General features: G+C 65.3%; 1 protein-coding gene across 2 annotated transcripts; it reads right to left on the bottom strand.

Annotated features, from left to right (window-relative positions):
* Window positions 1-60: 60 nt before the first annotated feature.
* Window positions 61-9,272, bottom strand: ECEL1 (endothelin converting enzyme like 1). 2 transcript variants are annotated; one of them, XM_062582789.1, is made up of 17 exons: window positions 8,462-9,272; window positions 6,086-6,154; window positions 5,821-5,931; window positions 5,113-5,205; window positions 4,597-4,721; window positions 3,677-3,899; window positions 3,297-3,395; window positions 3,079-3,153; window positions 2,396-2,499; window positions 2,129-2,187; window positions 1,851-1,902; window positions 1,651-1,718; window positions 1,434-1,558; window positions 1,100-1,165; window positions 881-976; window positions 458-534; window positions 61-180 (listed from the first exon to the last, which is right to left on the bottom strand). In XM_062582789.1, exons 1-17 carry the CDS (start codon window positions 9,203-9,205, stop codon window positions 81-83), a joined length of 2,286 nt encoding a protein of 761 aa, XP_062438773.1. In that variant the 5' UTR covers window positions 9,206-9,272; the 3' UTR covers window positions 61-80. The 2 variants fall into 2 exon arrangements, with proteins under 2 accessions (XP_062438773.1, XP_062438774.1); XM_062582790.1 differs by having other exon boundaries at window positions 2,402-2,499.
* Window positions 9,273-12,017: the final 2,745 nt, after the last annotated feature.

Raw genomic sequence — 12,017 nt, 5'->3', positions numbered from 1 at the left:
GGAGGGGGGACAGGCGCGGGGGACGGGGAGGGGAGCGGGCGCAGGGCGGCACGCCTGCACGCCCGCCGGGGGCTTCCTCCTCACCAGACCGAGCACTTGTGAGCCGGGTTCATGGGCGAGTTCTTGGGGCAGTGGAAAACCCGGCCAAACTCCTCGAACTGCGAGACGCTGCCCAGGACCCTGCCGGGAGATGCAGGTGGGGGGGCTCAGAGCTGGGCACCCCCTGCCCCAGCCCTGCTGCTGCCGCTGCCACGGGCCCAGCTCTGCCTCCCCCATCCCTCCTGCCTCTCCCTTGCCCGTGCGCCTCCCCACTCGCAATGCCACCCCACACTTGCAGGTTTAACCCTTTCATGCTCTCCCCAGCACCCACAAGGGGACAATTGCCCCCCCCCCCCCGGCCACCACCACCCCTGCTTTGCAGCAGCGCGTGCTTTGCCCACGGTTCAGGGCCGGGTACCTGTAGTGCTCCGGGGCATGCTTGTCCGTCAGCACCTGCAGGTAGATGGACTGGGATCGCCTCTTGATGCACCAGTTCTGCAGGGGAAGAAAGGCCCGGGGAGGGGTGAGCCAGCCAGGGGTGCCCGATGGGGGGCGCTGGCCCTGCTGGCTGCCGGGGCGTTAGGGCAATGAGCCCCTGGTTGTGCTTGTTGTTGTAGGGTCTCCTGCGAGCTCGGGGGCTGCACGTGTTTGCTGGGTTGGGAGAGCATGAGGGTGCGTTTGTTATCGGGGGCTCCTGGGAGGGTGGGCGGCTGTGCCCATGGGGCCTAGGGCACCAGTGTCCCTTTACCCTCTCTTGTGGGGCTGCTGGCCCCCTCCCAGGATGTCCCCCATCCTGGCGCATGCCATGTACATGCTCCCACCCCCATGGGTGCAGGCTCACCTGAGCGAAGGCGATGAAGAAGAGCTGGTCATGGGTGTATTTCAGATGGTGCAGGGGGTGCTCGGGACCATGCTCCCGCACCCATTTCTGGTAGGCCTGGGGAGCAAGAGCATGGCATGGGTACCACCCCAAAGCTGCACCAGCCCCCTGCGCCCCCCACTGGCAGGACCAGGCCTTCTCCCCCTACCAGGGGTGGAGGGGGAGGGAAGGAGGACTTACATAGTAGGCAAGTTTGAGCCCCCCCATGTCAGCGATGTTCTCCCCCAGCGTGTGTTTGCCATTCACCTGCCAGGAGAAGAGACACAGAGTGAGCAGAGATGGCCCTAGGCCAGGCACTCCCCCTTCATCATGCCAGCACCAAGGAGGTGCCTCAGTTTCCCCCGTCCAGAGGTTTGAGTATCCCAGCTGAGGTGTGATGAGTTGTTGGGTCTCAGAGCCGGGCACAAGCATATTCTCTTTGTGGGCACCTGGCTCTAGGGAGGGAGCAAACTCTCTGCAGTGGGGACCCCCAGCATGCCTGAGCAGCAGCTGGTGGGCGAGGTGGAGGTCTCACCCGCTGGTTATAAACGGTGAAGTTGTCGTAGAGATTGACGATGCACTGTGCCTTCTTCAGGAACTTGCTGTACGACCTCTCTGTCCACCAGTGTACCAAGTTCCCATGCCGGTCATACTGTCCCCCTGCCAAGGCAACCACCACCACAGGTCATGCCAAGGGACCCAGGTGTCCTGCCACCCACCTGCTGCCCCAGGACAGGGTAGGGATCGCTCACCCCAGTCGTCATAGCCATGGGTCAGCTCATGCCCGATAATGGTGCCAATCCCACCATAGTTCAGCGACCTGTTGGCAGTGGGGAGAGCTGAGATAGTGGAGGGCGTACTGCTGGCAGTACCCCCAGGATGGTGGGGCCTCCTCCCCCAGCCCCATACCCTGCCCTGGCACCACCCACCCGTGCCCCAGTCCCCTACTCACTGTGGGAATTCAGGGTCGTACAGTGTCGGCTGCAGGATGCCAGCGGGGAACACTGGGGACACAGGAGAGCATTGCAGAGAGGGGGCCCCCTGCCCCCTGCCCACCCACAGCATGGCTTGTGCTGGGGCACCCTGCACCAAGCTCACCCCCAGTGCCTTCTCCCTGCCCCATGGTTGGTGCCCCCCCACACATCTCCCTCCCACAGGGGGCTGGGCCCAGTTGGCCAGTGGCCCCTGTGCCAGGCCCCAGGCTGGCACGGCCGGGTGGCAATGCCTTACCCATCTGGTTCTTGTTGGGCAGGTAGTAGGCGTTTAGCGCCTGGGGGGGCAGCAGCCACCTGCAAGGAGAGACAGAGAGAACAGGCTGTGCTGGCACCCAGGGGAAATGCCACCCCTGGCATCGCTGGGGAGTTCGCACTCTGCCCTCCTGCGTACGCCCCACGTGGTGCTGCTCTGGGGGCACGGGACATGTGGGCCTCAGTGGGGCTGTGCCATGCCCTGTATATCTTTGCCACCCACATGCCCCCCGGGTGCCGTGATACCCACGCAGACTTGTCCACCTCCTGCCGAATCTTCTTCACTGAGAGCTTGATGCCAAAGGCAATGCTGTTCAGGATGTTCTTGAAATAGGTCTTCTCGTCCACCTCAAACTGCGGGGGTGCAGGACACAACCACGTCAGGGGGACCCACCTATTCCCAAGCTCCTGCATGTGGGGAGTAGGGCTGGGGTGTCCCCCTCACTCCCAGGAGATTTGGGGACAGGATGTGGGGTTGTGGCCATGGGCTGCACATGGCACATGTGTGTGTCCCCTGTCCCTGGAGGGGAAGTCCATGCACCATGTGTTCTCATGCCACCATCCTGCGCGGGTGTGCCTGCACGGGCTGCTATGTCTCTGATACCTCCCCGAGGTCCTTGGGCCACACAGGGGTAGGGGCACCCCAAGTCCCATGGTGAGGATGGAGCTGAGCCCTGGGTGTGGGGAAGGGGACTTCAGCCTGGACCCCAGGACAGCATGACACTGCCCATGTGGCCATGGCCGTATGAGAGGTGGTCCTGGTGAGCTAGTGGGGAATAGCTTGTTTAGGGGCAGAGCATCCCCATCCTGGTGGCTCTGGGTCCCACAGCAGCACTGCACCAAAGCAGATGTGAGGGCCATCTACCCCTGCCCCCCCCCCCACACACCCCCCCATATGCCCATGCCCCTGCAAGACCCAGAGCCAAGTCTTGCCTCATACTCCTTGTCAATGGCCTCCGGTGTCAGCAGGAAATCAGGGTAGCCGATCATCACCATCATGTACTGGAGCTGCAGAGAGAGTGGGCAGCTAGATAGGGACCCCCCTCAACCCCTGCTGCCCTGGAGCTGGTGGGGGTGGGGGGAGGCAGGGGTACTTGCTCATTCATGGTTGAGGCACGAGGGCCTCCGTGTCCCCTGTCTGCCGCTGGTACCTTGGCCCTGGCTGCGCTGCGTGTCTCCTCATCCATCCAGTCCAGCTCATCCAGGCGTTGGTCCAGGATGTACTTGATGTCCTCCACCAGCTGCTGCACCTATGGCAGGACCCATAGCAAGTCACTACGGGCCACACATCCACCACAGCATCTTTGCCACCCATCAACCCCCTCCATGCCATCAGCCAGGTCATTGCCATGGTGTCTAGGGGTGCCTGCTGGTGTCACTGGAGAGCACTGCCTTGAGCAAGTCACCCCTGGTCCCAAGGGAGGATGTGAGCCTGAGCATTTTTGGTGCACCAGCCTTCTCAGGGTGCACAGTGGCAGTAGACACCTTGGTGAGGGAATGTAGCTCCATACCCATGGGCAGCACCACCTACCTTGGCCTTGCTGGCAGAGGAGAAGTACTCCTCGACGAAGAGGGCACCCAGGGCCATGCCGAAGTGCTTATTGGCCTGGCTCAGACAGATTTTGCCCCGCTCGAGCTGCTTCTCATTGCCCTCCATTTCCTTGGAGAGCTCGTGGATGGCGTCACGGAAAGGCGTTGAGAGGTGCTCGCTCAGCACCACTACGATGCGCCACAGCATGTAGTTGTGCAGGATCCTAGCCAAGGGGAGGCTAGGATCAGCCCCCCCCCAAGCTAGGCACCTTGGTAGGCATGCAGACACCACATGGGGAGCTTGTGCCCAGGGGCACATCACCCAGCCCAGTTTCTTGAGTCCCAGGAAGCCATGGGGGTGGCCATGTCCAATGGGTGCCCAGGAACAGACCGGCAATGTGTATCATCCCACAGCAGGCACCACTGCATGAGGAGTTTGGTGATCAGCAGCATGAGGGGGCAGTTAATGGGTAGCTGGACATTACCAGCCTGCTGTAGGGCGGGTGGTAGTCCATCTGCCAGGAGTTTTCCTGAGGTCTCCAAGCCAGGCCTGGCATCCCTGGGATGGAGGTGATGGAGGGACCAGCCCCCCCCCCCATATATCCCCAATCCCCTGCCAGGCTGAGCAAGATGCCATCCCACAACCCTTCCCACTACATGGCCAGCAGCAGAGAAACCCCAAATATTGGGGCAAAGCAGCCCTAGCATCAGTCTTGTGCCCAGGGTTGTCCATAAGTGGTGGTGGGTCCACGCAACACAGACATTTGGGGCACAGCCTAGCATCTGGAAGGGGATTACAAGGGCAATTGCTGAGCCAGGGCAAGAGGCTGCCATGTGAGAGGTCCCACAGCCAGGTAGGGTGATGCCAGTGGTCCCAGTGTGGGGTGACTCCAGGGCACAGGGGGTATCAGCACCCCTCACCTGCTGGGTGTCACGCGGATGAGGTTGGACACCTTGTGCATGTAGTCGGTGGCCAGCAGCACCACCTCCTCGTCCTCTGAGAAGTTGTCATGGAAGATGCGGTCCAGCAAGCGCTTCCACTTGAGCTGGCAGGGTGGGCGAGGGGCACTGTCAGCACAGGTATAGGGACATCCTTCTTCTATGTCACCCCCAGCAAGACCACTCCAGGCTTTCCAGCCTTCCACAACTCCTTCCCTCAGGAGCAAAGCCTAGGCCTCAGGCTGCTCCCTGGCACTCAGAAAGTGCAGGATGAATTTTTGGCCCCCAGATTGTTGAGGGGCAGCTGGGTCAGAGGGGACATTTCTGGGGGCACTGAGGTACTGGCTTGGGAGTTGTGCTGTGTTACTCAGGCTATGGGATAGCACTGGGGGTCACAGGATTGGCAGTAGGGAAGAACATGGGGTGGGTATGGGGCAGCTGGGGACTATGGGGCAGGCAGGGGATGTGGGGTGGCAGGGTGGGTTCAGGAGTGCTCACAGTGGGGGTGATGCGCTGCAGCTCGCCCAGGGTCACTTTGTGGTACATGGTGCTGACGTCCCTCCGCACGTCATCGTACTCGGACACCGTGATCTGTACAGGGTGGGCATGGCCATCACTGCCACGCAACCAGGGGAAGGAATAGCTCCGCGGCAAAAGGGGCTGCTGACCCACACCCCTCCCGGCTCGCTGCTCCGTGCCCCCTTGTGCTTCCAGCGGTGCCCCAAAAGCTAGGGCTGGGGTCCGCAGGGGTGGGACATGGGGGTCCCCAAGGAGCTGGGGTCCCTGAGGGCTAGTGTGGGGGTCTCCAAGGCCTAGTGTCTCTGAGGACTGGGTGTGAGTCCCCAAGGGACTGTGGTTCCCAACAGCTGGGTGTGGGGCGACCCCAAAGGGCTGGTCATAGCAGTTCCCTATTGTTGTGGTCCCTGATGACTGGATGTGAGGGTCTCCAGGGGCTGAGGTCGCCAGGGCCTGGGTAGGAGGGTCCCCAAACGGCTGAGGTGGTTGCCTCAAGGGCTGGGCAGGGGAATCCTCAAAAGATGGGGTGGGGTCCCCTCCCTTGGGCAAGAGGATCCTCAAGGAGCTAGAGTGGGTGCCCCAAGAGCTGAGACTGGCATCCTCAAGGGGCAGAAGTCCCCAAGACTTGTGCATGTGGGTCCCCAAGGTCTGGCCAGGGCCCCCCAAAGCCCAGGGCCCCTCCTGCCTCACGTTAGCAAGGTGCTGCTCCAGCTGGAGGATCTCCTGGGCCTTTTGCTCCACATGCTCAGCCCCCAGGAGGGTCAGCAGCCTTTCCATGAACACCCGGTACGCTGCCAGGATCTGCACCAACGGAAGGGCCGATGAATGCCACCATGCAATACCCAGCAGGCACCCTCGCCCCTCAGCACCACTGTGGAGCGTGCCCTCCAGCAGCCTCCCTGCGCTGGGTGCCCAGGCACTTGCCAAGTCCTGGGTGTCCCTGTGCCCGCCTCACCTTCTCGCTCTCCTCATCCTGCCCCAAATATAGGGTCCGTTCAGGCAGCGTCAGCCCATCCTGGTCAATCTGTTGGAGGAGACAGGGTAGAGGGTGAGCAGACCCTCCCCCCGCCTCCCCCCCCCCCCGAGTGCGGCCGGTGCACCCCAGGTGGGGGCTGTGCTGGACAAGGTGCAGGGCTGTTGCAAGGCTGCACAGAGCAGAGACCTCAAAACAACACCCTGGGGACCCTCCCCTAGCACAGGGGCACCCCTGGGTGCCTCTTCCCCGGCACAGACACCAGTGGGCCTCAGCTCCCCTACCCTTCACCGTAGGCCTGTGGCCGTCCCCCCTCTTTGTCACCAAGGGTGCAGGAAGCGGCTCGGTAATGGCAGAGAGACCCGATCCCACCGTCAGGGTGGGCATCCTCCCCTTTCCCCCAGCAGTGCCATCAGCCTGGCATTTCAGGGTGCGGTGGGGTGATGGTGCCATGGGTCAGCCCCAGGCACGAGTGGGCTGCTGTGCCCCTCCCTATGCCTCAGTTTCCCTCCTGCTAGGCAGTGCTGCAGCTATGATCGGCAGCCTGCAGTGGGCTTGGAGTGCCGGGCGCACAGCCCCATGGCCTGCCCCTGCCCCACATCTGCCCCACAGGCTGCTCCCCACCTGCCCCGTGGGGATCCTGTGGGGAGCAGCAGGGATGAGGTGCGGGGCACAGGCTCGCACCCCTCTGCTGTTCACACCCCCTGCGCACAGCCGGACGCACGGCTTTGTTGCGCGTGTGTGCACACATGTGCAATAAAGCCCTTCATGCACACACACACGCACACACACACACACTGCCGTCACCTAGCCCTAACACGCTCGCCTGTGCCTGCTCACACCCCATCACACCTGTACACATAGACATACTATCTGCCTTATGCCCTCTCCATGCACACGCGTGTGTGTGCACGCGCGCGCGCACACACACACACACACACACACAGACACAGACACAGACACAGACACACACACACACTGCCGGTCACATTCATCTCGTCTCCCCCCCACACCCGCCCCACACCTGCTCCCTCCCGATCACACCCCACCAGACGCACCAAACCTTTCCCCGTGACACATGCTCCCTCTAGCGTACACACACTCACACACGCACACGCCCTTCGCACCCTTTCTCCTTCCCACTGCCCGGCACACAAACACCTGCTTCACACTCACACTCACACTCACACTCACACTCACACTCACGTCCCTCAGCCCCTCCCCTAGGTTCACAGGGAACAGGGAGATGGGCGGGGTCCGAGCTGCACCCACCATCATGTGCCCACGACCATATCCCCCATCGTGTCCCCACTGTGCCAGCACTGTGTCCCTGCTGTGCCCACAGTTGCACCATCACCGTGAGCCCACCATGCCCCCCACGGTGCCTGCCACCGCGTCCCTGCCATGCCGTCACCGTGTCCCCGCTGTGTGCACTGCCGGCTCCCTGCTGGGCCTTTACTGTGTCCCGGGCGTGCCCGTCACTGTCCCTGCCGTGCCATCGCTGGGCCCCTGACATGTCATCACTGTGCTCTTCCATGCCCCCCACCATGCCCCCCACGGTGCCACCGCTGTGCTCCTGCTGTACTCAGTGCCATGCCCCTGCTGTACTCCAGCTGTGCCCACTACTGTGGCCCCCCAGTGCCCATCACCATCCTGTCTCCACCGTGCCCCCGCTATGTCCATCACCACGCCCACTGCTGCACCCATCACCATGGCCCTGCCATGCCCCCACTGTGTCCTTGCTGCACCCACCACGGTGGCCCCACTGTGCCCACCCCCCATTACCTGTGCCCACGGAGGGCATCTGACACTTGGCTGCCCAGACAAAGCCCATTTGTGCCCCCAGCTGCACCGCAGGTAAGGGATGTGGGTTGGGGGCAGAGGGGAAGGCTGGCAAAGCCATGGGGAAATTCCCCAGCATGGCACTGGGCTTGAGTCCCTGGGGTGCAGGTGACCACCGCAATGCCAGGGTGAGGGGCTCAATTGCAGGGCACTCAGGGATTGCAGCCCATGGGGCTTTCCCACCAGCACCGAGGTGGGCAGCACCACACCGCCCCATACGTCCCCTTGCCTGCATCTCCCCCACACCCATCCAAGGGGTGACAACCTGCCCTGGCTCAGCGCCCTACTGCCCACACCCAGGGCAGCCTGGCGTCGAGGTCCCATGGTGGGGAGGTGAGGGGCACCAGCTCCAGGCAGTGGCACCAGGGCACCCTGGGCTGTCCCCATCCCAACGCCACCCGCATGTCCACCCGCAGTGAGGACAGCAGCAGTGACAGCCACGCAGGCATGTCACCCAGGGAAGGCACCGGCCCTGGCAGGAGCCCCCGCCGCGAGCAGCGTGCTGGTTGCCCTCACCCGGATGACGTAGCGCGACGTGTTCCTGTCGTCCAGGCTGACGGTGAGCGAGAAGAGCACCGCGGCGCTGTAGACCCCCTGAGTCTTGTAGAGCAGCTCGTTGAGGTCGCCGCGGCCTGGCGTGGCGTCCCAGCCGCCGCACTCCCCGATCACCTCCAGCATGGGCCGCGGGCCCAGCCGGTCGATCTCAGCCCGGTCCAGGCACGAGCGGAAAAACTCCTTGACTTTCCTCTCGGCCGAGGCGCGGGCACGCCGCCGCACGGGGCGGCTCAGCAGCGCCCGCAGCTTCGCCTCGTTCTGCTCCGCGATGGCCCCGATGGTGCCGTACACCAGCTTGTCCTCAGGGATGCCGTGCCGCCGGAGCCACCCGCCGCAAGCGAAGGAGTAGAAGTCCTGGCATGGGTCGATGGTGGCATCCATGTTGGCGCTGAGGAACCTGGATGCCCGCAAGAAGGCCTTCTTCTCCTGGCAGCCCTCCAGGCAGTAGCTGTCCCCTTCAGCCGCCAGGTATTTGAGGACCAACATGCACGTCAGGATGACGCAGAGCCCTGCAGCGAACACCAGCCCGGAGAGGAGGCAGATCTCCCGGCGGCTCCAGCGCGGCAGCCCCCCACGGCGCTTCTTGGCCCCAGTACCCAGCTGGAGGGCAAAGCCATTGGGCAGGGTGCCGCTTTGGTACTTGCTCACGTACTTCACCTCCTGAAACTCATCATAGTGCGCTGTCAGTGAGTAGGTCTTCTCCATGGCTAGGCACTGGGGCTTGCAGTGAGCAGTGCTGGGGGGCTCAGGGCAGGCGGGTGGCAGGCGCAGGTGCCTTGTGGTTCATGCTGGAACCACGTCTGCTCCGAGGAGGTGGTGGACGGCACCCGGGTGAGTCAGGAAGTGCCTGGAAAAGGCAGATGATGTGATTTAGGGGTGTTCTGGGAGGAGCAAGAAGGCTGCTTGCTGTCATCACTGTCTGCATCCCAGTCCCTGTCTGTACACTCCACTGGTGGCACTGGGACTGTGGTGCCAGGAGATCAGTGGCAGTCCTCTCCCCCATCTGCCTCCTTGCCAGCCCCACCGGTGCCCAGAACAGGCTCCTACCTGCCTAGTCCCAGCCGGGTTTCACCCCCCGGCGCAGCACCATCCCAGCCCTGAGGTGCCCAGCAGAGCACCCACTCTGGGGTGGTCCAGAAAGCCAAGTCCCACACCACACTGTGACCTGCCTTCTCGAGGCGGGGAGGGGGGTGGCACAGGGCTCCCAAAACCTGGGGGGGAGTGGCAGCTTGGGGAAGGAGGGCTGTCGGGGAGTTTGAGTGGGAGAGCGTTGTGTTGTGTGGGCTTGGGGAGCGCTGCGCGGGGTTTCGCTGGGTTGGGTTGTGTTGGGTGGCGTTGCGTTGGCTTGAGTTGGGTTCCTCGGGTTGCGTCGCGCCAGGCTGGGTCGTGTTGCACTGCGGGGTGCCAAATCGTGCTGCGTGTGTGCAAAAAGGACCCCGACCCTATGGGCATCTCAGAATGATTCTCCCCCCCCCCCCCCCCCGCAGCCCCCTCCCCAGCCTCCCTCCAGCAGCCGGTGCCGGCTGCAGTGGGCGCTGGTTTCTAGCAGGGGTGCCGAGCCGACGAGCGGAGGGTCTGGCCGTGGGGAGGTGGGAGCAGGGGGGTGGGGATGGATGGGTTCGGGGGAGAGGCCCCCCAGTCCCTGCCCAGTGCTGCCCTTGGGAGCCCCTGGATTTGGCGGGGGGGGGAGGGAGGGCGCGCCAGGGTCGCCGATCCGCGGGCCGGGGGAGGGGGTTGCGGTGGGCTGGGCTGGGGGGCGGCTGGTGTCCCCGCAGCGGGCCCCCCTCTGCCCCCAAGCCGGGACACGGCGGAGCCCCGCGGCCCCGCTGCCTCCGCAACTTGGGCAAAGTTGTGCCGCCGCCGCCGCCGCCGCCGCCGGGCTGCGCCGCGCCGGGAGGAGCCCGCTGCGGCGGCACCGGAAAGTTTGCGGGAGCGGCAGCGGGCACGGCGCGGGGTGGGGGTGGGGGGCGAGGGGCCGCCCGGGGCGGGGGGCTGCCGGGCGGCCCGGCGGTGCTCGGCGGCGGTGCTCGGCGGCGCTCGGGGGATGCTCGGCGGGAAGCTCGGGGGATGCTGGCGCGGGGGGCGCTCCCCGCGCCGCTCGGGAGCCGCCGCGCAGGATCCCCGAGGAGTGCTCGGCCGCGGGGGGGGGGGGGGGGGGGGTCGCTCGTCCGGTTGCTCACCGAGGCGCTCGGGGGACGGGGGGGACGGGGGGGGGGGGGGGTCCGCCCGGGGGGTGCTCGGGGGTGCTCACCGCGTTGCTCGGGGCGGGGAGGCTCGTCCGGCCGCCCGGGCCGGGGGGCTCGCGGGCTGCACGGCGGCGCCCGGCCGGCTGCGCGCCCCGCGCTCGGCTGCGCGCCCCGCGCCGCGGCTGCCGGAGCGGCGGGGCCGGAGGGAGGCGGCGGGGCGGGGAGGGGGTGGCGTCTCCAGCCCGGCTCTCCCGCAGGCCGGGCTCCATTAACGAGATTATTATGCAAATGGAGCAGCCTTGTGCCACCCGCCAGCCTTACCTCATCCCCGCCGGCGGGGGAGGCGGGCAGGGGGGTCCCCGAGCCCCCCGCCGCGGGGGCTGGCAGCACCACCCCGCCCGGGCACCCTGCTGTCACCCCCGAGCAGCCGGGCAGCGGCACGGCTGGCCCTGGCACCAGGAGCATCCCGGCTGCTGGCACACTCTCCCCCCCCACCCCCCCGGCGTGCCAAGGGGCACCTGTGGGGCCCACCCCGGCCCGGCCAGTCCTACTCGAGCGGGTGCAGGGTGCAGGGTTTGTGGGGTGGGGAGGAGATGGAGCCCGGGCTGCTCCGGGTGATGGGGTAGGCGGGCAGGGGGACATGGGGGGCGTGGGGAGGGGGGGGACACGCACACACACACACACGCACGCACGCCAAGGTCCGGGAATATTAAACTGCATTGCAGATAAATCCCCAACATAAATATCGTGAGTCGCTCTGCCACGGGGGGGCCCAGCAAGGAGATTTATAACCCATCAATTCCCACCGCCCGCGGCAGCCCCGTATGGCAGCCGCCTTCCCCCGGCCCCCCTCGGCCATCCTGCCTGCCACGCTCGCCTGCCTTGCCGGCACAGCCCCGGTGCCTCGACGGGTGCTCTGGGTTTTCCTGGGTGCTGGGGGGGAGAGCCCCAGGCCAGCATGTGTCTGGGTGCTGGGAGGAGAGCCCCTGAGGCTGGGGGTGCTGTGCCACACTCGCCAGGGGCGTTCCCCAGCACAGTGATGGGTGGCTCAGCTGCTGCGTGCCGGGCTGCACCCTGACTTCTGCTGTGGGCGCCGCGGGCTGCCCCGGGCCCAGGCCTCGCGGCCTGGGTGGGGGGAGCTCGGGCTGCACTCGCCGGGGGCCAAGGTGCCCCCTGCAAGGTGGCACGGCCTGGGCAAGGCGCTGACCGCTGCACCGGGACCCAGCCCTGGGGGGAGGCTGGTGTTATTAACAGCCCTGGGTATTGCTCGAGCAGGGCTGTAAAAATTAAAGGCGTGTGGATATAAAATAATGGATAAATCTGTGCCGGCC

This window comes from Rhea pennata, chromosome 9 (genome assembly GCF_028389875.1).
Source record: "Rhea pennata isolate bPtePen1 chromosome 9, bPtePen1.pri, whole genome shotgun sequence".
Taxonomy (NCBI): domain Eukaryota; kingdom Metazoa; phylum Chordata; class Aves; order Rheiformes; family Rheidae; genus Rhea; species Rhea pennata.
The sequence above is the reverse complement of the archived record's forward strand: the minus strand, read 5'-3'. Positions and strand labels throughout refer to the sequence as shown.

Coding starts and splice junctions, on each gene's coding strand:
- ECEL1 (XM_062582789.1), bottom strand. CDS start 9,205: ATGGAGAAGACCTACTCACTGACAGCGCACTATGATGAGTTTCAGGAG. Junction 5,932..6,085: donor AGGATGAGGAGAGCGAGAAG/GTGAGGCGGGCA, acceptor CCGTTGGTGCAG/ATCCTGGCAGCGTACCGGGT. Junction 3,154..3,296: donor GCAGCGCAGCCAGGGCCAAG/GTACCAGCGGCA, acceptor CTCTCTCTGCAG/CTCCAGTACATGATGGTGAT.